The sequence below is a fragment of the Struthio camelus genome, chromosome 19 (assembly GCF_040807025.1).
Source record: "Struthio camelus isolate bStrCam1 chromosome 19, bStrCam1.hap1, whole genome shotgun sequence".
NCBI classification, from domain to species: Eukaryota; Metazoa; Chordata; class Aves; order Struthioniformes; family Struthionidae; genus Struthio; species Struthio camelus.
In genome coordinates, this window is record NC_090960.1 from 4,499,137 (window position 1) to 4,524,348 (window position 25,212).

General features: G+C 35.8%; 1 protein-coding gene across 29 annotated transcripts in view; it reads left to right on the plus strand.

Annotated features, from left to right (window-relative positions):
* BPTF (bromodomain PHD finger transcription factor) overlaps nt 1-25,212 on the plus strand; it is a 62,126-nt gene that overhangs the window by 12,676 nt on the left and 24,238 nt on the right. For 25 of the 29 annotated variants that reach the window (XM_009678986.2, XM_009678982.2, XM_009678981.2 and 22 more), the window contains exons 2-13: nt 737-1,559; nt 10,876-11,099; nt 12,397-12,597; nt 13,130-13,318; nt 16,182-16,355; nt 16,520-16,695; nt 17,887-18,242; nt 18,516-18,647; nt 19,197-19,326; nt 20,276-20,411; nt 21,600-21,827; nt 22,103-24,518. In XM_009678986.2, the coding sequence (XP_009677281.2) occupies nt 737-1,559; nt 10,876-11,099; nt 12,397-12,597; nt 13,130-13,318; nt 16,182-16,355; nt 16,520-16,695; nt 17,887-18,242; nt 18,516-18,647; nt 19,197-19,326; nt 20,276-20,411; nt 21,600-21,827; nt 22,103-24,518 (5,185 nt within the window). The remainder of the gene's footprint in view (nt 1-736; nt 1,560-10,875; nt 11,100-12,396; nt 12,598-13,129; nt 13,319-16,181; nt 16,356-16,519; nt 16,696-17,886; nt 18,243-18,515; nt 18,648-19,196; nt 19,327-20,275; nt 20,412-21,599; nt 21,828-22,102; nt 24,519-25,212) is intronic. The other 4 variants (XM_068913737.1, XM_068913718.1, XM_068913738.1 and 1 more) reach the window with 4 other exon arrangements.

A 25,212-nucleotide genomic window follows, 5' to 3' on the forward strand; every position in this document is an offset into this window, starting at 1 on the left:
GTGTTAGAGTTATCCTTCCCTAATTAGACCTTCTGCCCATCTTGTGGTTGTCTCTCCTGTTTTATTGAATCATGGTTTTAAGAAAAATTGGGAATTCCTGAAGCGTTTTCATAAAGTGTCGCATTTGATTTTTGTTTCTGACTTGTCAGTGTCCAGGAGAAATATTCTATTTAGAAATCATTGGACAAGAAAAGTGATTTAAATTCACTTTGTTAAGTTTTGTTGAAATCGATAGTCTAAGACATCGACTTGGCACAGGCTTTCTTGTGTGCTATCGCTGAATAGGAACATAGCTTGCAGTATTTTAATACTTAATATTTTAATCTGTTGTCCGAACCTTGATTCTTCCAAGTTTAAGTTAACACACCACGGAAAAATAATAAACTAGTAATGCTGAATAAAGATGAGAACTTCTAAACTAATATTTTGACTAAACAAAACATATTTTTAAATAATTTGAACAATTACAATTCTACATGTAATTTTAAATATTCAAGATAAATGTTGTGTGGGAAATGCAACTGCTCTGAGTGTCTAAAGTAAAACCTCAGATTTATGTATCTTGTTTTTTGCTCTTAATTAAAATAGCAGGTTGCTATCGGAGTATCACATTTATGTAGCTGTGAAGATGGTCTTTAATTTGCAGTAATTTAGAAAGAGTCCTTGCTGTTCGACATTTATTTTAATTTGTTGACTTGTGAATGGCAAAAATCTTACAGTTGTTTTCATATTCCAGGTAGGAGAAGACAAAGAGTGCATCGTCCTCGTTCTCCAATTTTGGAAGAAAAAGATATTCCACCTTTGGAGTTTCCTAAGTCTTCAGAGGACTTAATGGTGCCTAGTGAGCATATAATGAATGTTATTGCCATCTATGAGGTACTAAGGAACTTTGGCACTGTTTTACGCCTCTCTCCTTTTCGTTTTGAGGACTTCTGTGCTGCTCTGGTAAGTCAAGAGCAGTGCACACTTATGGCAGAGATGCATATAGTGCTTTTAAAAGCAGTTTTACGTGAAGAAGACACTTCAAATACTACCTTTGGACCTGCTGACCTCAAAGATAGCGTTAATTCCACTTTATATTTCATAGATGGAATGACGTGGCCAGAGGTTCTGCGGGTATATTGTGAGAGTGACAAGGAATACCATCATGTTCTTCCTTATCAAGAGACAGAGGACTATCCTTATGGACCAGTAGAGAATAAAATCAAAGTTCTGCAGTTCTTAGTGGATCAGTTTCTTACAACAAATATTGCACGTGAAGAGTTAATGTCAGAAGGTGTTATCCAATATGATGATCATTGTAGGGTTTGTCACAAACTTGGGGATTTGCTCTGCTGTGAAACTTGTTCAGCTGTGTACCATTTAGAGTGTGTGAAACCACCTCTTGAAGAGGTACCGGAGGATGAATGGCAGTGTGAAGTCTGCGTAGCACATAAGGTGCCTGGAGTAACTGACTGTGTTGCTGAAATCCAAAAAAATAAACCATACATTCGACATGAACCCATTGGATACGACAGACATAGAAGAAAATATTGGTTCCTGAACAGAAGAATTATTATGTAAGTAAACTAATTGTTTAGTGCTTTCTGAAGAATAATATTCTGTTGAATGCATATTTTAAAATGACTTTCCTATAAAGTTACTATTGCCATCTTAAGATTATTTTTTCTTTAGATAAGACTTTTGCATGCTTTTTTTTTTTTTGTGGATAGTTTTCTAAAGACCATGTAATTCATCCATCAGTTTTCTCTAAAATAGATAGTTTCATAGTCCCTATATAAAGGCGGAGGAGGGGAAGCAATAACTGCAGCTTAATTTTAATGTGTACTAAAAATGCATGAATGTGAGAAAAAAGGAATTTTAATGAGAATTTTCCAGCTTCGTGTTAAAGTGATTGAAACACGGTCTAACTCGGTCTCTTTGTGATGACCTAGCGTATAGAAGACCAGTTTTGGTGTATTGCCGCCTACTGAGATAGTTACTTGGCTATTGGATAGTGGTACTGTTTTTATATCTGCCTTTGTGAAACTAAGACTGTTTTCAGACTCACTTAAGATATTCACCGAATCTACTAACTAGAAATTTAGACAATACTATGTATGAAAATTTCTGTATGCATAAATGAAATGACAAGAAACACCTGCCTTCAAGTAATCTGCTGCTTTGTATGTTTGATACAATTTCCTGTTCATGACTGGTATTGGGGTACTAATGTAATAATAAGCATAATAATTTTTGTCAGCAAGGGTATTGTGCCCTGTTATTTTTTATATGAAAAATTGAATCTGATGTTTAAAAATATATATTTTTTTAACTGGAAAATAGGCTTCTATAAGAAAACAGCCTTTCTCTAGCTATTTAATGTGATAACAGAGGAGAAATAGAAAGTAATGCAATGAGATTAATGATATTGTTAATTTGGGAAAAATAAGCAGAGGTTTTACTCGATTTCTTGAAATACAATTTTCTATTTAGTATTATGGAGAAAATGAACTGAAGCTGGACACCCAAATGGCATTTCATACAAAATGGACTGCAATGAATGTTAGATACTAGACAGTGTCTTTGAGAGGGGGTTTTGAGGGCTATTGATGGCCTTGCGTCTTGGAAATGAGATGCTTCTGAAGAACTCATTTTTAGCCCTTTACAGTAGTGTCCTTTCCCTGCTTTTTTAAATGTAGCATTAACTGATGCTTTAAATACTAATTATTGATCTTTTTTCCTGTGTTCTTCTTTCATATTTGTCAGAGAGTTAGTGTTTGATTATTTTTATTTTTTTCAGGTCATAATCACCCCAGTAGTATCAGGTAATCTTTCAAAAGATGCAGGAAGATAGCTACAGTGTGTGACATATCAGCAGGATGTGATGGTCACCCTGAAATTGTTGATATCCTTATTTTTCTGTAGCCTCGTACAGAAGCTTCTAGCTTCTGTTTCCCGAAAATCTGTTGAAAGTTTGATTTAAAGAGATACTCTTGCTGGCTGTGTTGAGCTACACTCCCCACCAGTAACAGATTATTATTCTACTCTCCCACTGCTGTGGTTGAGATCTAAGAAGCTTTCATCCTAAAAGAAACATCATATTAACTCTCAGTTTATATAGATCAAAAATATTTCAAAGCCTGATTTGCCAGTGGTCCATAAAACACTGCTGAAAGACTTTTTTGCAGTTCATCTTTTCTTCCAACATTGCTATTTTAAGGAAGTATGAAAATGTCAGCAGAAGATTTCTTTTTTTCTCTTCCTGATACAGGTTCAGATCAAGAAACAAAGTATTTCAATAAAACAGCTTCTTTAAATAGTGCTGTCCCTCTTGTACTGGAGATTTTCTGCAAATATCATTCTTTTTTGCCAGAGTTCCTGCCCAGTGAAATGTGTTGTAGTCCTTCATTCTGATTATGTCAGCCTCTGTAATGATCTCTAAATTACAAAATTAGCATTTGAGAAAAGGCAAATCACTTCCATTTTTTTCTAATTGTTTTCTGTTTCAATAAAGCAAGCCTAAAGAGTGAAAAAATTGCCATGCATTTATTATTGACTAAAACTGGTAGTTTGCCCATCTGTTTTCTCTCCAGTTTTCAGACAGCTGATTTCCTTGGAGAAAGGGTGTGAGGTGAAAGAATGTGAGAAAATGTTAAAAAGAATTTGTATCCGATGTAAATTTCCCAGTAAATGTGAATTTTTGTTAACTTTTATATCCAAGTTTATGCTCAATTAGCATAACTTAATTGAGTTGAAATATTGCAGTAGGCACAGATTTCTGTATTAAATTCAATACAGAAATTAAATGTGTGCTGAGTGTAATGCCTTTGTATTGTGGATTTGCATAGCTACAGAAGCAAACATCACAGACGTACTGCAGTCGGTTTCCATTATGTATGGGTAGATTTTTCCAGTTTCTGGATGAAACATACCACTGATGCAAACGCACTTGAATTGACTTGCTGTGAAGTGTTTTGGGTTTATTTGCATTGTGCTATGTTTCAGGGAAAACTTATATAGCACCATAAGTAAACTAATGAAGGTAGCTGTACTGCTTCTGGACCTAGCTGTGTGCTTATGCAGTGTTTTCCATGAGTCAAATTGGGTCTGGAAGCAGTAACTGATTCTTCAATAACAGGGTTTTCCCAGTCTCCCTTTTTTCCATGTAGCAGACGATTGAGTAGGTTATACTGAAATTTATAGAGAGAGGTCCCCTGTCTTGATTAAACACTGTTCCTTGGTGTCCTGTCTCAGTATCTTGAATCATCTAACCCAAGAGCGATCTTTATGACTTTCTAGATCTTAAAAATGTAGTAAAAACCTGACTGGTTACAGGTAACTTTCACCATAAAACTTGAATGAGGTTGACACAGGTATAGTAACAGTAATTTCCAAAAGGCAGGAAGAAGAGGGCTCTTCTGGTAACCAGAAAACTAGTGAAGGACAGTCTGCTCTGTTAGTGTTTGGAAATCAAAGAGAAAAGACTGGTTAGGAAGGGCACATAATTAGTATTTTTTTTAATGCTCTAATTACCTGCATTTTAACAAATTGTAGTTAATCTGCATGGTTTTGATATCTCTCCTTTCAAACACTTGAAGTAAAAGTTGTTCTGAAGATGGGTTTGACTTAATGCTGTCTTGCTCTGACAGAACAGTCGTCCTATTTGGATTATTTGATTTTAGGAAGGTTTTGATACAGCCTGTACTTCAACCTATTTCAAACTGAAATAAATCATACAAGTGCTTCTAGTTGTAAAGCTACAGGTTTGAAAATTCTTTCTCTCTAGCCCGTTGGAAATAACTGTTACTTCAGTAGAAGAGACGTTCTTGAAAAGCTGTAGGTGTTGAACTTGGGGGGGGAAAAAAAAATCCTATTAGGAGTTCAGTGGGCAAATGATTTGTTCCAGAAATCTTAATTCACGTTTTGTTAATGTAGATTTTATATCCCAATCAGGGTTTATTTAAAGGAAAAATACATCAGTATTCCATTTCCAATTAAAATAGGTGAGAGCTATAAATAATACGGCAAAAAGAAAGATTATATTGGATTTTGCCTTTACTGATTTTTGGGTAGTGATAAAGATCTTCAAAACATAAATACAAAAGAACTGTATGTTTACAAACACAAGAATAAATATAGAATAAATTAATTTTATTTCCTGACTTTTTTTGGTATTCTTACTGCAGGTCACCTAGGTTGAAAGATTACTTTTCCCTTGTAGTCTGCAGCCTTTCTGTTCCCTTAAGATAGCTTCTGCTAGTGTAAATGTACCTATGGGTGATTCTGACAAAACTTATTTTGGAAGTATGTGGTTTGGGTTAACCATTTTTTCAAATCATCCTGATGGAACCAGAGTAGAAAATGGCTTCACAGGCAGTCGTTCTGGTACCTCTGAAGCAGTTGTAGCCTTTAGTAGTACAAAGTGGGATGGGCAGAAGTATAAACAATTCCACTAGAATTTTCATAGAACTTTAACGTAATTCAATTTATGTATAATGTGCATAATGTTACCTGAAGTTCAGTCATGCGAAAATCACTTCGTAATAGAACAAAAGCACTTATTACCTAACTAAATTTGAGGGAAAGACAGCTTTAAAAATGAAAATACAGGGTTTATGTGAATTATTAGTGTCCTTTAGGTTCCATGAGCGTAGCGTACTGCAAAACCAGCTATTTCTCATACATACGCTGAACAAGATCAAACCACATCTCTCATGTCTTGGAAAATTGAAGGATAGCTTGAAGGATGACTGCCAAAAACCTGAGCTCCATGAAATGAGACTGTCATATCAAGTTTATTAAAATCATCAGGGTGTACTCACAAATGCCATGTGGGCCAATTTATTGAAGGAAACTAATAGATCTGCAAATCTGCATAAACACCTATTTGAAATCGTGGCTAGGGGGATTTAGAAAACTGAAATCCTAAATTCTTGCATTTCTTCTTTTTAAAGTGAAAGCTTTCTAGGGCTTGCTTACTTCTCTCCTCTTCCCCTGTCGGTAGAGTTCTAAATGTTACCAGTTCATCATATTGCCTTCCTCCCCATCTTTTTAACAAGTTTTATGGTATCTTCTTTTGGTTCATCAAGCCTTTTATTTCCACATTCATCACTTGGCTGAGGGAAATAGGCCTTGTTCAAACCCATAATTTTGGTTTTGTTTCTTATCCACCTTTTCTGTTTTATAAAGATAGGAAAGTGGACACTGGGAGGAGGTCTTCTCCCAAACCTCCCCTGCAGCAAATCTCAACAAGATTAATAAGCAAGAGAAAACGAATTTCTGAGTCTTTGTTTCAAGGTGCTTATAAAATTAGGATGGCATCACTGAATCAGTTGTATTTGTTTTCCTTGTGAAGGTTAGTTCTGCAAGTTAGCAAGTCGGGAAGTTTAGGATTTTTACTTGCATTCTGCTAGTAAACAGGTGCAGTGTTCTAACAAGTTATCATCTCCTTAAGTGTTTCCTTGTTCCCTGTCGATCGGCGATTACCACTTTCTTTAGTAATCAGCAAAAAAGCCATAATTTCAGTGCGAAGTCCAGTGTTTTAAATGTAGGTTAAACATGTCTCCATTGGAAACTTAAGATAATGGATTTAGTGTTAAAGCCAGTAAGCGTGGACTCAAGTTTCATTCTGCTGATTCTGCTACTTGGATGGTAACAGCAGGCAGAGCAGAGGATAAGTAGAAGTTGTAGTGTCTTAAACTGCCGCAGTAAGTTTTGGTAGGCCTTATTTGTCAGACTGCCTGATGAAAGACTACTTACACAATTTTAAGTGTGTCTTACAGGACACAAATTTCCTTTGCAGGCCAAATCTGTTCCCCTACTCTGGGTTTGCTAAAAATTAGGTGTTTACATTCAGAATGTATGAAAGGGAAATAAAGAACAAAGGACCCTCTCTAGAGTCTTCTGATTAAAGTTAAGATTTTTTTTTTTCCTCTCTGTTACAATGAACGCCACTAACAGGAAGAAAAGTAGAAGGTCAATGAATTGCTAAAGAATGAAAGCCAAACTTGGAAAAGATCTTCCATGGAAGTCATGTGTGGATGCTACAAGTTCTGATGATGATAAGTTCCAATTATGGAGTCAGAAGAAGATCCTTCACTTGTTTGTCTGAATCTAAAGGAAAAGGAGCATGATGTTTGTGTGTTAGGAGATGTAAATTACCTAAAAATTAACTACCAGCGGAAGAAGAGAGAGGAAAAATAGCAGAGGGAATAAATCAACAAAATAAAAAGAATCAAATTACTTTTAGATATAAAATTGCTTTCCAATTTACATTTTAAGTAATGGTACATCATATTTTGCTGATAGAGCTGGTTAAATGCAGTAATTTTCTTTTCTGTTCCCATGTAGAAGGTTTGGAAGTTTAGAAATGGATGTTAAACAAATCGGAAGTCTTGAGGTGCATTCGATTTGTAAGATAGCTGTGAAATGAGATAATGAAATATTGCTGGGCACTCATTTTGATAGCATCAATTAAAAAAAAAAATTGTTGTTCCAGGTTGTGTGCACCTTCCTTGACTGTGGAAAACAACAGTTTTTTGGTTTGGTTTTTTTCCTCCCATAATCAGAAAAGATTTGTCACGCTATTCTGTATCTCAGCGGATCCTCCTCTACTTTCCCCAGTTAGTTGAAAAGCTTTTGGAATCTTCCTTTGAAGAGCAGAATAGTTGAAGGAACAGTTCACTGAATTCTGCAGTATGTAATTATATCAGCATGGAATTTAAGAAGGGGTCTTTATACTCCAGAAATACTTTTCTTGAAAGTTTGTTGCATTTTGTTCTGTGTTCTTGTTTCTATCAGTCTTAAAGCTTACTTCTAAAGTTTGCCAGTGAATAGTTTCTGGCAGTGAAAGAGGTAGAAAATATTCCTGTGATTCTTTTCGCTCTCTTGCTTGGCCTCGCTTATATAGGTTACTGAATAGAGTCCTCTGGATACTGAGTAGACGTGTCCAGCAAAAAGCTGTCAGTATGTCTTGCTTGTCAGAGGAAAAACTAATTGGGAATCAGTCCTTGTGTGACTTCCCTCACCCTTCTGTCTCCTCTGTAGGAATAGCCTAAGTCACTTGATTTCCTCAAAGGGAAAAAGTTATGTCACTTTAGCCAATTCAGCAAGTAGGTGCTCAGAGAAAGGTAGCTTGAATCCTTTAATCGTTAATTTAAATCTAACTAATTTTACCTAAACACATTCTGTTGAATGCTTTCTGTGATGATTCTTTTCCTGTTAATGAGTCAGTAATGAGCATCTGGAGATTCCACTTGCACATACCTGAATTTTGAAAAGAAAACTGGCCGAAGATGAGTTTTGTCTTAAGTGTTCCTAATATGAAGTTTGGACCATTTTCTGGCTGTGCTTATCTATGTCCAGAGAAAGCTTGATCAAATTCCTTAGCTCCCATTACTAAGGTCATGGTAGCCTTTAATTCAACAGAAATTCTCCGCTCAAAAAACCTATGTAAAGCTAGCAGAAAGGAAATAAAATGCTTCTGTGTCATTTCGTTGACCATTTCTAGAATATTGTCAGAGCAACGCTTCAGTGGTTAGAATTGGAACTGCATTGGGAAAGGTTAGCTCTCGGTCCCTGCTGTGGAATACCATCTCTTTGGGATCTGGTATCTTGCTTCTCCACAATGTGCATCTGAGTTTTATTGGCCTGTAATGTGGCATACCTTTAACAGTACTGAGGACTTCTTCATTCTCTTCTTGAATTATGGAGAGAAATTGAAGCTAATTGCTTTTCAGTTTAATGGAACCTTGTAACACCAGAGTAGGAAGAAATGATGGAGGAAAACAGATGGTTCTTGGGATTTTTCAGGTGACCCAGTAATGCATCCTGAATGCATTAGCATAGCTATAGCATTTTGAGATTTGCTAAGTGGAGGGAGCAAGTGTGAAAAGAGGATGATCATAGACAAAATTTAAGCAAGGTACACAGGCTTCTACGCCTGAGTTGCTTGTCTGGAAAATGGGTGGTAGCACAGCCTTACTTCATGGAATGATATGAGGTAAAGTGTTCCAATTACTGTACACCTAGATCATCTAAGGAGATACCTAAAGGAGGTATCTATTTAGCAAATAATCATGTGCAATTTATAAATGAATTAAGGGTTCAAAATGGAAGGTGAAAATGCCCTTTTGGTGACTTAAGAAGTAATGAAGGTGTAAACTTATCAACAACGCTGTATTCAGGGGTAATGTTTGTAAAGCAGCAATATTAGTATAGCTGCTCTGCCAGTTTCCTACTCCTGTCATTCTTATTGGATGTTTGCCAGGGAAAAGAGCAGCAAAATTCAGAAAGCATGGCTTTTTCCTTCCTCTTTGGTCACCTTGTCTTGTTTCCGTTCTCTCTTTTCTATTGTGTTTTGTTTCATCTTTTGCTTTTCTTTTGCTGTAAAAAGCTGTATTGTTGCATTCTCTTCTCCCCTTCCATTTTAGTTTTTGGGTGTTTGCTTTTCTTTTCCTCTTCTGGCGCTTTTGTCCACAAACAATAATAAAAGTACTTCAGTTCCTGTTGTTATTAGTAAATAACTTTCTTGGTTCAGAGGAAACTTTGCTAAAATAATAATTTTTCTCTAATATGAAAAATTAGTCACAGAAAGTTCCATAGAACGAAATGATTGTTGGTCTTAACTTTTTGATACATAGTAGGTGGGCAGTCTTCTGACTTCCTGAAATAACCTATTTTCTCAGAAACTTCTCAAATGTATCTAACCTTTTACAACTAACCGGTTATAACTAGAAATAAGTTACTGGTTGGCTGAGGGAGTAAATGGGCAAGTCTGAATCAACTGCTTTCCACAAGTGAAATCCTTATGAGAGAAAGATAGTATCTCTTTATATCACACCAGGTTCTTTGTCAGCAAAAAAAAAGTCCATTTTATAAAGCAGAAGTCCATTTTATAGCAAGGTTTGGCAGAGTCTTAGTAGTTTAATTTTGAGTAATATTGCCATTATCATTAGCTCCTGGTAGCCTTACTTTAATGATATTTTGATTTCTGATTGAGTTTTGCTGCTTTATGTGCATGGCACATATTACACCTTTTTCATGAATGTGATGTGGAAAACAGTAGGTAGATGATGATATGATTGCATTAAGGGTATTTGTGATTCTGAATATCTGAGGCTGGTTTTTAACCGTCTCGAATGCGTAAGTTATGTGGAGGCAGCCAGTAGAGAGGAATACTCAACAAGACAGACAAGGTTTGATTCGTGCTCTGTGGAGCTAGCTTGGGTCCAGTGGCTCCATTCAGATGCTTCGGTCCTCCAGTAGTCTTCTGTAGGCTCATGCATCACAGAGTACCCCAGACTCCAGTAACCCCAGGTAATAAATGTGGAAATCCATTGATCTTTTCAAAGACTCATATTGTGATTCTTTTCTTCCTTACTGATGCTCTCACAGATGAATGCCAGAGAAATGCTAGTATAAAATATATTATGAATAGGAAATCCACCACTTCGAGTTTCCTGACTTTGCTGTTTCCCAGATTTGCAGTCAGAAACACTACCTTTTATGGATTCTGGAGACATGTAATCTTTCATTGCAAACTGTTTGAGACTTAGTAGTAGATTACTGGTTGCAAAATAAATATAATGAGAATAAACCTTGTTGCCAGATTGGATAAACCAGTTTTAAGGAGACTGTTTAAAGCTTTCATGTAGCTTCCTGAGGAATTTGTCATGAGAACTTTTGAGAGGATGGAAAAGGGGAGGGAAGTAGGAGAGAAGTATTTGGATACCAAACAGATGCATATGTTTGAGTGTCCTCATGTGATTTGTTGATGTTTGTTTATTCACATTTAGGTATTACTGCTTAATATGTCTCTTCAGAAAGTAAATGACAGAAAGGAGTGTCACCCTATCTAGGCTTTATTAAAGTATTTTTAAAATGCTCTTACAGAGAGGAAGATTCAGAAAGTGAGAAAGATAAGAAAATCTGGTACTATAGCACAAAGATACAGCTGGCAGAGTTGATTGAATGCTTAGACAAAGATTACTGGGAAGCTGACCTATGCAAAACTCTGGAAGAAATGCGTGAAGAGATTCATCGGCACATGGATGTAACAGAAGACCTTACTAATAAAGCACGGGGCAATAACAAGTCCTTCCTTTCTGCAGCAAATGGTAAGAATGTTCTGTCTAACAGGAATAGAAGTTGCACTTTGAATCAAAAATTAGTTTATTGTAAGAGGTTTATTAGGCTCAAAGTGACACTTGCCGTTATTGTTTTCAAAGTATAATCAAAATTCTTGTATTCAGAAAAGCAGTTGCGTACATACAACTTCTGAACTTCCTGTACAAATTTTTATTTGACTCGGCAGAATCGCTGTTGAGAATTTTTGACGTTATCCCTTTTCTAAGAGTTTATTTGCTACTCATATCTGATAGTGCATTTGCTTCAAATGTCCATTTGCTTCATCTAGCATTAACATGGGTTGTAACATAACGTTCATTTTAAAACAAGAGAGAGTGACTAAAGGAAATGTCTATCAGCCAAATGCTACGTATCTTGTTAGCTGTATTTGGGAAATAAGCTGCTCTTTTAAGGTAGAGTTGGGAATGAGTCCTTTTTCATTTTTCTTTTGTTTTTGCACGATTCATTCATTTTGATTCATTTAAAACTATGAATCATTCATTCAGAACTAAATGAAAGAATGCACAGCAGGAGTTACCTTTGCACCCTGCTCCGTGAATGTAGCACAGATGCTTGGAGCTAGGTCAGTGCTTATGTTAAGGCTGTGCTCGTTAGCCATCCTTTGACCTGGAGCTTTGAAGAAACATCGTGCAGGTGTACCAGCATGGCCATGTAGTGTTCATTTCCTGTAGTCTACATCACCTATGCCAGTATGTCCTAAATTATTCAGATTTTTGTTTTGCCGAGGGTGTGCCAGATTTTTATCACTCCAGATGCTAGAATGGAGCTGTTCTGACTGTTGGATGTTGCTTGGCATACTGTCTTATACAAATATATATTTTTTCATATGTATTGTCATATCTTCATTTGACAATGCAATGGAGATCAGGGTAGCAAAATTTATTAGGCGTTTGCTCTAATCTTATGTGAAGTGGGGTAGAACGTGTATGTCCCCCACAGTTCCCCACCAGAACTTAATCTACCTTGGACCAATAAATGGCCATGTAAATCTGCCAAGGCCTGAACTTTGGTTCTAGGGCAAACATGAAAATGAGATATTAAGGTTTTAAAATGGATTTGAGTCATCACTATATAATTGCTAATTCTGAGAAATCGATAGTTAGATATTTGGAATTGTTTCTTCTGAGTGGGGGAAAAGTTCTAAGAAGTTGAATGTTGTCTTTTGCCTTGTAAATAAGGACAGTATTTATATTATGGTATTTCTGCTCAGTGGCTCTGTAGATGGTGTTTTGTTGTTTGTTGATGACATTATACTTTTTCTTGTAGATGAAATTTTGGAGATTATCAGAATAAGAAAAGGAGAAGTAGGGGAAGATAAAAATATATCAGCCGATGAAGCAGAAAAGGCCAAAAGTGATCTTGATGATGGCCAGACAGATACTGAGAAGGGCAAGGAGGAATCTGCAGATCAAGATAAAACTGAAGAAACACTTGCTGAGCAAGACACAGAAAAAGTGAAAACAGAAGGTAAAGAAACTATAACCGTGCTTTTGCAGCTTTATTTAAGTATTAAGTAAAATGATTACTTGGTTAAGAGCCTCACGTTTCTAAAAGTTATTGTAATTTTTTTGTATGATTCTTTAAGTTACTTTTAAGTAACAGGCAATATTTGTCTATTTTTCTGTGGTTGTACATTCTAACTGTTTCTCTTGTTGAGAAATTTCACTTGTCTTCCTACTTTTCAAGTTAAATACCTCTAACTTGTAGATACCTTGGCTTTCTGTCATGGCACTTACGGGTTGCGATCAACATGCCTGCAGTAAACTATAATCCATGACTTTTTTTAACACTTTTCTCATCAGAATTAAATAATGGTTATATTTGATTCAGAGGCACTATCTCATAGCAAAAAAGAGAAGGGGAAAAAAAAAAAAAGCTCAGTGTATTTCAACAGTGGACAAGCGAACTTGCTGAAGTTGCTTTCTATGGATGACACCAAATGACATCCTAAGGCATACTAAAGAATATCCTTAAAGTTTTGTTGTGCGTTTCACTGTAGAGGCAACAGTCGTTGGGGATAAAAGTAACTCTGTGACATCAAGCACTGACGACAACAACACAAATCCTTCTGCAGGAGAGACTAGTTGCTCTGAAGGGAAGAACGCAATGGGGTGTCAGTCAGAAACCCTTGATAGCAACAACGTGGCAGAGAAGAAGGTGGCATCAGAGCTCCCTCAGGAACTCTCAGGTACAGAAGGCACTGTTATCAATGCCTCTGTAATTTGGGGAATCTGTTAAGTTTTTCTATCTAGTTTGTTCACTAAAACCATTCACAGCGTATATCACTCATGCTGTTTGCTTGCAGTGCCATCCTTTACTGCTACGTTGTCATTAACATTTCAGAGTTAATTTTCTTGCAACTAGTGCTTGAAATTTGTGGTCCTCTGTGATGTCAGCGTTGTTTCCATGCCTTCTAAAGATGACTATGGCTAAGGCTTTTACGTTCTGTTTTCTGTATATTTTATTTTTCCGTAGTGATCCATAATGGTTGTTAGCATCCTACCAAAGTTTATTTCAAACTCTAATTTGCTGCTGGCTTGTATATGATTTTAACCTCTCATTTACTGTGTAAATTACTAACAAATAAACAAACAAAAAAATCATTCACATGAGTAAACCATTTCATTGAGATGCCGAGATAAAAATTGTCATCCTAGCAATTTGTAAACAGATTTCAGAATTATCTGAGCAGAGGCTATTGTTGTATTTTAAATTGTTTTTTGGTCTACCATGTCAGAGATTTGAAAGTAGTAATATGCTATTCTGTTAAAAAAAAAAAAAAAAACAACAACAAATTCTTTAGATTTAGGAATGAATGAAACTTGCTTAATTATATCATAAATTAGCATATAGAATATATTATTTTAGAATGATATTATGTGATAAGCTTTACTACATAAGCAAATGTTGTTCTAAACAACTGATTACTGTTAAAAGCATCGGTTTTATTCTCAGTTTTCAAAATCTAAAAATACCCTCATCTGTAATGTAGCCGTAACCCAGTATGCTATCTTTGAAAAAGTTGTAGTAAACTTCTCTCCTCCAGAAACCGCTCTTCATTTAGATACAGATTGCAGTTCTTGAGCCTATAAATATGAATGCATCCAAACCTTGTAGTAATTCTTACATCAGTAGGAGGGAGAGTGAAATTGAAGTTAAAACCTTAATTTGGAAACCCTTTAATATGCTTTTTCAATGCAGAAAAGATGCTAGTGCATGGGACAAAAAGCATGCTTTAGACGTTTGACCAGACATTTTTGCCTATTTTCATACTTCTGTTCCATTTTCAAGTCAAAATACCTTTTCCATTAAATCTCTATACAGTTATATACCATATAACTTTATTCTAGATGTGTTTATGGGTTCATATTTTTCTTTAAAAATTCACTTACATGAAATATACACCACTATTTATTTATTTATACTTTTGCAGGAGCATTTCTCCTTCCAGAGCTTCTAGCTGATTTTTTATTTAGTGGCCTTGGTTTGCAAGAAAGTGTATGTATGCGTGGAGGGGTTCTCCTCAAGTCTAATTCACTGTATGTACAGTGATACTTGTACTCCTATTACAAAGTTTTAATTTGAGACTCTCATTTCAGTTGTGTGGGAGAGATACTGAGCTGATACCAGTGAGGCAACCATCTTCAAAGAGGGGGAAATAAAATTAAGATGCAAACCTAGATGAGAATATCTGTCACCATCCTTGTTAAATGCAATCCGGATGTAGGCTTGTAATTTTGAGTCTGGTTCAGGTGCTTTTCCTCTCCTCTAAACAGGAGGCCCCAGATGGTTACGTTTTTTCCTTTTACTAAGAAGGGAAATCGATCAAACTGTGTTAGTCTCACCTGTTTGACAGAACCACAGCAAGATGCGTTCAGGCTAAGGGGCTTCTAAGAATCCCAGTATATTTACCCCACCGTTTTTCTGCCAGGAGTGAATACTTCCTAAAAAGATGGGTTTGGTCTGTCACCTTTTTAAGAACTTAACATAAATCCTGATGTTTTGGAAGACTTCTAGAAAAAAAATCTTGTCACTTCCTGAACATCCTACCTGTGTCTCTTCTACACAAAATCAAGACATTGCTATTTTGAGAGGTGGTGGCTTGTTCTTTGTAGGAAAGTGGGAGTGATTTCTAGATGGTTGCAGTTCATTGGTATGTGACTCTGAGACTCTTTAAAAGAGTTTATCTATCATCTAAAGATAAGTAAATTCTTACAGTTTAACAAAGTAGTTTATCTAGTTAGAATGTGTGGTTTTATGTGTACACACTGTATTGATAGAATTTTCTACTTCACTCTTACGAATAAAAGGAGAATTCCTGCTTGACATTTGAATCAAAAGATCATACTCGGGCAATATGCCTCATTGACAAGTAAGATGGTGATAATGTCCACAGCTGTCAAGAAAGGCAAGGAGAACCAAGGACCAGGAACCTTACTTATCTTACTGAGTTTGAAGCAACACCTAGACCCGTGAGGAGGCTGCAAAAAACGGGCTGATATTTTAAGTTTGTAGAGAAACGGTCAGATATAGAGTGTTGCCCATTGAATTTGAGATCTGTGGGATTACTCAGAAGTAATGTGCTGAAGGGGAGGAGACAATTAAAGACTCAGCAGAAACCTAGAGGGGAACTGAAAGGTATATGCTTTGAGGAACAGTTAAAGCATGAGAAAATCAAAAAAGATAGAGTCATGGAAACTTTAGGAAAAGCAAATTTCAAGAAATCTGGATGTTTTTAAAGCAAACGAAATTGTAGTAGAGGGCTCTGTCTATGCAAGGATAGAAAAAAATAGTTTTTAAAATATAGTCATATTTCACCTAAATATGAATTTTGACTTGTCAGAGCTGTAAAAGTTGAAACTCCTTGAAACAGAGTGCAAAATGCTTTTATGGATACAGTGCTCTGGAGAGAAGTAATATTTTATGGTTATTTCTCCCCAGTCCAACAAAAGAGGTTCATCTGGCTTCCCTTTCAAATTTTCATCAGAAACAAAAAACTTGCATTCATATAATTTAGAAGAAAAACTAAAAATGAAATTCTTCTTTTGTAGAAGAAACTGGTCAGATGATCCCTAGCAACAGTAGTAGTGTATCTGCTGCACCTCTACAGTCAGATGTTGAAAACAGCAATAGCAGTGAGTTGAGCTCTCTGCAGAATGACTCTGTTAAGATGCCTGATGATGCTGAAAATGCAGAGAGAGGATCCCAGGATTCAGAGGACTTAGGTAAAATACATATGTATGTGTCTATATATATGTGCGTGTGTGTGTGTATGCATATATATAGCATTTTGTTTTATGCTTTTTTTTTTTACTTTGTAACTCCTATATTTCTATAGACAGTTTTCAGTGTTTAAGTTTGTTTTAAAAGGCTTTTTCTTCCTGGGCAGGAGAGAAACCTAATGGTGAAAGAAGTGACTCTCCAGGCACAGGAAAAGGCACACCAGGTTCAACACGAATGGTCACAAGATTACGAAATCCAGATAGCAAGTTGAGCCAGATGAAAAATCAGCAGGTTGCCGCTGCAGCGCATGAAGCAAATAAGTTGTATAAAGAAGGCAAAGAGGTTTGTGTACCTTTTGGGTAATTCAAAAAGTAGGAAAACTGATGATCTTAGAAAAACAGGATTAGTGATTTTGGCAGACTATGGAGGTACTTTTAAAAATAAATTAAAAAGAAAAGTAGAAAATATAAATTACCAAATGTTGAAATTGTCATGCCACAGGTAGGTTTTTTTTTTTTCCCCCCCCCTCTTTTCCTTTGTTTTTGCTCTCTGAGTTGCTGACTGGAGAGTGGTATGACAATGGCTCTGTATACTTACTTTCCTTTAATATGCAGGTCATAAAAGTTATAAATTTGTTTATTATATGTCCAGTAATAAGTTATATGTGTTTTCTCCTTCTTTGTTCAAATCTCTTAGAACTGCTGTGTCACAGTTATAACTTACTGATGATCTGTATTTGATTATGGTGTAGGTAGCTAGGTTAGAATAGCCAGATTTTCTAGTTTGTAGCAAATCTGTACTGGCAGAGTATGCTTGTTAAATATAGTGAAGTTGTAGCACTGCTTGATGCAGGCTAAAGTGAAATCTCTCAAATGGTTATCTGCCAGTTGGTGTGGATTTTTACTGTGGTTATAGGTGGCTTTTGTTCGGTTGGATGGGTTATTTTTTTTTTTTTGGTAATTCAGTTGCTCCAGAAAAGCAATGTTTGAATGTGGAAGAGTTAGTAAGAGTTGACTGCATGTTGTTGGGGTGATCCTTTTATTCTTGCTAATTGGCTTTTAGTATAAGTTTGCATTGAGCAATTAGACTAGTGGCATTATTCCTTGCCATATTTTCAAAGTCAAAGATATTTACCTGCTGAGAAGCTACAGGTGTGGATTCTGTGATTTACCCAGGAGGGGTTTCACAGAAAGCTTATTCCAGCTTAGTGAAGGTATTCTCCCAAAGCTGTCTCTCACTAGGCATAATTCAGAGCACAAAACTTGGTTCCTGTTTGGTTTTTTTGAGGAGCCTGGATGACAATTTTCTTAATGCTAAAGTTAATTTTTGAGACCGTCATAACTCTGTGCGTAATCAGTGATGAAATACACTTTTAACGTATATAAGATAAATGTTTATTTGCTTCTATAAGAGGAAACTAATGCAAGATGTTTTTATGGATTTATATATAGACAAAGTCTTGCACCACAAATAAATGCAAAGAAGTATTTGAAACTTAAGTGACTCTTTAAAATTACTATTTTTTTAAAAAAGGTTCTGGTGGTCAACTCTCAAGGTGAAGTCTCCCGAATGAATGCAAAGAAGGAAATTGTGATGAAAGGAAATATCAACAATTATTTCAAATTAGGGCAAGAGGGGAAGTATCGTGTTTATCACAACCAGTATGCCACTAATTCATTCGCACTGAACAAGCACCAGCACAGGGAGGACCATGACAAGAGACGGCACCTCTCACACAAATTCTGTCTGACTCCTGCTGGAGAGTTCAAATGGAATGGGTCTGTACATGGGTCCAAAGTTCTCACCATATCCACTTTGAGGCTAACTATTATTCAGCTAGAAAACAATATCCCAGCATCATTCCTTCACCCTAACTGGGCTTCCCACAGGTAATTTAATACATGAAAATACATATTCTCTTGTTTTACTTGTATTTTTGCTTATACTATTAATAAGTAATGGCCTTTGACATTTCAAATCAGTGATTTCCAAGCACCATGAGTCACTATGTTAAAATATAGCGTGTTGTGTTTGTGACTAAAAGGGTCACACATTTTGGTGAAGTATTAAAATACAGGAGTCTAGCCTACCATTAAATTCCATTAACATGTAACACTGTACTAGTGCATATATCTGATTCAGTTTTCTTTTTTGCAATTTAGGTCTAACTGGATTAAGGCTGTTCAGATGTGCAGCAAACCTAGAGAATTTGCACTTGCTCTGGCTATATTGGAATGCGCAATTAAACCAGTTGTCATGCTGCCAATCTGGCGGGAATCTCTGGGGCACACTAGGTAAAAATGTCTTTTCGCATGTGGGAACTTTGCCCTGTTTTACAATTGCTAGTTTCTCTAAACCTGCAAGAATTATGCTGAAATCCAGTCATTCGGCATTTAAAAACAGAATGTTTTTCTCAACCAGAAGCACTGTAAATTTATCACGAGCTATTTAACTGTGTCATTGCTCCTGCAAAGCAAGTTTGTTTTCTTTATCTGAGCCACAGCTGCAAAGTGATACTGCTTTGGAAGTCCAGAGAAGCAACTTTCAGCACGCTCAGTTTGACAGAGTCTGTCTGTTGTCTCTCGTTGTGCAGAAATGCAATATTTCTGATGTCAAACACTGCTGCAGGCAGCTGCTTGCTGTACTGGAATACTCAAAAAATTAATGTTCCTGTTGCAAGTAATATGTATAAGCTGCTACTAGCCTTTCCTCTTCACTTCAAATATTCAAATTATTCAAAGGGGTAGTATATACTATTGGTTGACTTATAGTTGTTTACAAGCTCCTGTATTGTACTTAAATGCAAACAGTATTTAAGTTTTGCCTGTATCTGTATGTATTAGATTACGCAGAATGACAGCATTAGAAAGAGAAGAAAAGGAGAAAGTGAAAAAAAAAGAGAGAAAACAAGAAGAAGAAGAAACAATGCAGCAAGCTACATGGGTGAAATATACCTTTCCTGTCAAACATCAGGTAATGTTTTATTTTGCATGAGGAATATATGAAATACAGAAATTATTGATTTCATATTTATACTTTCTCTGTTTTTATTTTAGACTTAAAATGCTAATAATATATATTGTATTACTCGCTGTCATTGGAGTAGGATCTATGCCCATATATTCAAGCACGTAATCTTGGCCTGAACTAAATTTAACGTGCCTTATGCTCTTAATGAGGCTGCTTGAGTTGACAGATATGTTTGTCTGTAAAATGCAGCCCTTTCTAATGGAAGAATTCTAGATGGGTATTGGACTCTATCTGCCTGCCTGCCTGTTGGTGTCCGGTGCTTGCTCCCCACTCTCAAAAAAAGCTAGCTTAAGCTACCTTGACTTTGGAAGGGTATGTAAAACGATGGGAACTACTATTTAAAAAACAACAACAGCAACCACCACCACCTTTGTTTTCTCCTACAGTATATGTTAATTTTGTTGCAGCGGTTATCTTTGCTGTCCTCACGTGAAATGAAAAGCAATATTTAGTCTATATGCCATTTAGGCTGACTGAAAGCCATAGGGAACAGTGAGAATGTTGTGAGCTTACACGCTATCATATGTATTTAGCTTTTTTTTTTTTAAGCATTTTGCTGTTAGAAATTTGAATTTCTCTTGCTCTAAAATTATTTGTTGTAACAAACGTACAGATTGATTAAAAACTTGTATAATTCCTCAGCTTTTAGCTAAAGATGCTCCCTACTGCATGAGGAAGATATGGTTTTAAATGTTAAAGTGATAGAATCAATTCAATTATTAGCTGATACATGTTGAATTCTAGATGGTACATTATGTCACAAATTTATTTTAATTTGCTTGAAAAAGTCTGTTAATTAAAAAGCATTCACTTTGATTTTTTTAAATGAATGTATGCATATACAATGCAACAAATAGCACTATTAAAAATAACGCTTTAAAATATTTAATAGGTTTGGAAACAAAAAGGAGAGGAATATAGAGTAACGGGATATGGTGGCTGGAGCTGGATTAGTAAAACACATGTCCATAGGTTTGTGCCCAAACTACCTGGAAATACTAATGCAAATTACAGAAAGTTACTACCAAGTAAGTGTCTGCATCTATTCAACTTTTTTTTTCAATTACTAACATACTATTTTTTAACATATATTCAGTTATTCAGCGGATTACATAGGTGTGATAGTTCTTATGTAGACTTGATTCCAAGTAGTCTTCAAGGTAAGCTTTCAGGAGTCTGTACTCATCTCTCTCAATATAGGCAATTCAGTTATTCTAGAAATTTTTTTTTATTTATGTTAAACTGTCTCAATTATGAAGTTATGTGTAATATTTGTGCAGCTTCATGTATCTGCTTTATGTCATCCTACAGATTATCATAGGCAAAAAATAACATCCAAAACAGTGATGTAATATATATACCTTTTTCTTTCCATGTCGACAGAATGCTATTAGATCTGGAAGCAATAGTTTCACAAGGAGGAAGAAATGTAGTTCTCTGTAGAAAGTTCAAGCACGTCTTCTTACTTATTTAAGTCTTCTTACTTATTTATCTTAAGGATTTATTTTCAAAAGGAAATAATTTGCCCAGCTGACTCTGTAGAATGTGTCTTAAACTGCATTTATAACGCATTTATTTATAATAAATTTAATCTTGTCTTCCCTTTGGAAATGTTGGACCACCTTGCAAATGTATTTTAAAATTATTTCTTTCCTTTAATATGAATGTGCTTCTTCCCCTGTTGCTTTTAACTGGATCAAACATAAAATGGATGCTGCTGCTTTTAGTGTTGTCTGTGTTGTTCAATTAAATTAATCTTGCGTTCTGGGTTGCAGAATAATAGCAAATACAGCATTAAGTATGAACTCATTTGAATGCTAATGTTCTAGATTTAACCATGCAAGTCAAAATTTTAAAAAATGATCTGTGAATTTTCAGAGGCTGAGTTCATGTGCTTTTTAATAGCTGGGTTTTCAGAAAGTGGTGTTTAGTTTCCTGAAAAAATTATTTTAGAAAAGTTCAACACGGATTCCCGAAAAAATAATGTAAATAAAACAGATTTTCTCTCTGTAGAGCTTTTAGATAATTTTTTTCAATATTGCACTAATTTTAGGCTATAATTTTACTATTGTATATTGCGTTCGATTTTTGGATTATAGTAATGATATGATTAATTTGTGAGGCATACTTCCATATGTAAAAAAGGAACGGAGTGTAAAAAAAAAAAAAAAAATTACTCTGAATAATTAGGAACCATTTAATTCATCTTTTAATAGCAAAGAATGAAGATAAGACTGTTGAAAAATGTGACTTGGATAAAAGAAAAAATCCAGTCAAGGTAAAAATAGAGAAAGATAGAATGAAGGATTCGCGTGATCTGCAAGCAAAGGACAAAGCAGATATTTCGGAAACCTTGGGGAAAGTACAAGTGAAAGAAGAAAAAAAGTCAAGTGAAGAAAAAGCAGAAAATGATACAAGTTCTGAAAACTTAGATCATGCAAAAGGTAAAGACAATATACAACATTTTATGTGTAAAAAGCACCGGACCCTGGATAGAAATGGCTACTGAAAAACTGTACCAGGTTGTGTCAAGACACTTAAGTCTTACTAGTTAAGTAATTGCATGCTACCTCTTGTAGTACTGTCTAAAGGCTTTTTTGTTCCCTTTTTTCTTGAAATCTATGTTAGTTGCTTTTATTTCTTGTACTTAATGTAAAAATATAGCTTGTTATTCATTGTTAGGGGAGCTTACTAATTTAGAGTTATTTCTTATTTACAGAGGAAAAAGAAATTGATTATGAAAATGGTAAAGTCATCAAGGAAGAACCTATGGATATCGATGATGTGAAAATTGAATCCCCCATAAAAGACGAGGATAGTCATTGTAAACTGGATATAATCAATGTCAGTGAGGGATTTCATTTAAGGACTTGCTACAAAAGGAAAGTAAAATCATCAAAATTAGATGGACTACTTGAGAGGCGAATAAAACAATTTACACTGGAAGAAAAACAACGTTTAGAAAGGATGAAACTGGAGGCTAGTGCTAAAACTGTAGGCATTCGATCTGTAAGCCCCCAGAAAAACACAGATGAGCTACAAGTGGGTAAAGTAAAAGAAGGAAGCCAGTTTGACATATCTTCTGAAGACAGAACCTATATTTCAGATAAGACCCAAACTGAAGATGCAGAACAGGACTGCTTGCCAATCAGTAGCATCTCTCAGACCAAAAGCAGTGAGCCAGATGAGCCCTCTTTGCCTTCGGCAAATAGGCTATCAAAGGGAGAAGGCCAACTGCTGGACGAAGACTCCCCTCAATGCTCTGAAGGTGAAAGCTCAGTTCAGAACAACGGTAAAGAAAACAACCTTGAACCTATGACTACTGATAAATGTCAAGGGCAAGAGGTTCTCAGAGAGTGTGACAGTTCCTTTGTTGATGGCTTGACACAAACAAATGCAGAAGGTAAAACCAAATGGGATGTTTTGGAAACAACTGAAAAACCTTTGAAACAAAAATTACCTATTACCAGAGTGTACCAGAGTGACTGTGAAAATTTACAGCCAGTGGTAACTGAAAGTAGCCATAAAAAAGATGTTCTGGCTGTTCTTGAAAAAACAGAAGGGAATTCTCAACAGCAGAGCAAAGACCCAGAAAACAATTGTATGATTCAAAGCCATTCCGAACCAACCTCCTTTCAAGCAGGTGAGATGGAGGAAGAAACTGCTCTAAGAAAGACTGAAGGCAAATCTGGAAACAAAATTACATTTCACCAAAAATCAGTTAGTAAAGAGCTAGAAACACTTAAAACAGAGCTGATTTCTGACAGAAATCTTGAAAGTCAAGCTCTGGAACAAACGGATGGGGCAGAAACTGATGAGGAGTTACTGAGCTCTAAACTATCTGATGCTAACGGTAAAAAGAAAGGTCAGGAATTGAAAGCGGAGACAGGTACAATAAGCAGATGTCTTGATCAGACAAATCTAAATAGTGTTACTGACAAGAAGAATAATAAAAATGAATCTGAGACAGATGTAGATAAAGCAAAATCAGCATTTCAGGTGAATGGAAAAGACAATGATGTTAAAGTATTATCAAATGATGAATGCTTAGTTAAAGACACCTGTGAAACTACAGCAGGGAGCGATATTGAACCAAAAGTTAATAATATTAGTAAATCCATTCCGGAACGTGAAATAAAGCCATTGACTTTTAAGGAGTCCGCAGTAAAACCATTTATGAACGGTGACATCATGGTAGGAGACACCAGTGACAAAAATAACGCGGACCGTAAGTCATGTTTGCAGAGTTCACCAGAGTTTGAATCTGGAGAGAGTCTTCAGCCACCACATGAAGTTCCCGAGTATGTGCAGAAAACTGAAGAAAAGCAGCTTTCTCCTGAAAGATCCACCTTTGGCACTGCTTCCACACCAACACATACATTCTGTAAAGAAAATAACCTAAGTGGTGAAACAGAATGTATGGAAACTGAAGTCATTGAGGATAAGCAAGTTGCTCCATCACCTGTGACATCATGTGAGGAATCTAGTTTGAGTAGTGACTTTGCTGATCAGAATGGTCTACAGACGTATAAAGTGGAAAATACTAATGGAGAAAGTAAAATAAAAACTGTTATTACTGAAGTGACTACCACAACATCAACTGTTTCTACAGAATCTAAAACTGTGTTTAAAGTTGCAGAGACTATAGCTGCTAATGATGAGAAAACAACAGTGGTATCATCTACAGAAAATTGTGCCATATCTACTGTAACTACCACCACTACTGTAACTAAGCTTACCGCTCCAGCTACAGACAGCAGTGTTGATATGATATCTGTACAGGAGCATAGCAAAACAGTAGTTACAACAACAGTAACTGATTCACTGACCACCCCAGAAGGCACGTTGGTGACTTCCATGACTGTCAGCAAAGAATATTCTACAAAAGACAAAGTGAAGTTGATGAAATTTGCAAGACCCAAAAAAACTCGTTCTGGAACTGCCTTACCATCCTACAGAAAATTTGTTACCAAAAGCAGTAAAAAAAGCATATTTGTTTTACCCAATGATGACTTGAAAAAGTTGGCCAGGAAAGGAGGGATCCGAGAAGTTCCTTATTTCAATTACAATGCAAAACCTGCCTTGGATATTTGGCCATATCCATCTCCAAGACCAACTTTTGGGATCACTTGGAGGTATATACTTTAACATTCTTTAAGGAAAAGTTTGGGATGGGATGAATTTAATTTAATTTAAAAGTACAAGTGAGATATATGTGCCTGGCCAAAGGTGACTTTTTCACTCACTTGAATCAAAAGTCAATGTTTTTGATTTGAAAAAAGAATTCTTGAACAGCTCTGTCCTACAAAAATAGAAGGCATATATTACAATTTAGGAAAGCAATCACTGCCAAATCTAAAGCAATACAGAGAAGCCCAGTCTGGTTTTGACACTAGATACTTCAATTGAAAAGATTTTTACAGGGACTACTTGATCTTGTTGGTAGTCTAGCTGAAGTCGCACAGAAATCTGAGGGCCGGTTAATGTTTCTGGTACCCAAATTGGCTTAACTACTTGTCTATTGCACTGCGTTTTCCAGTTTTATTTCAGGTTTTCCTATAGAAAGCCCTGAATATCCTACCACATAGCAGACTTTAAAATACTGATGCTATGATGTAACATTATTTTGTTGTCAAATAGCTGATTGATTGTGCTCATCACAGAGACTAGGAAAAAGTGGTTAATAGTCACCAGTTCACAAAAGCTTTCCTAATGGTCAGTGGAAATGGGGCTTTTCCTTACTTTTGCTCATTGAGCTGGTGGAGTATTTTAATAATTTGAAGAGCATTGTTTTGGCTGAGTCTTTCTGCTTTAGTAGCCAAGATTAAA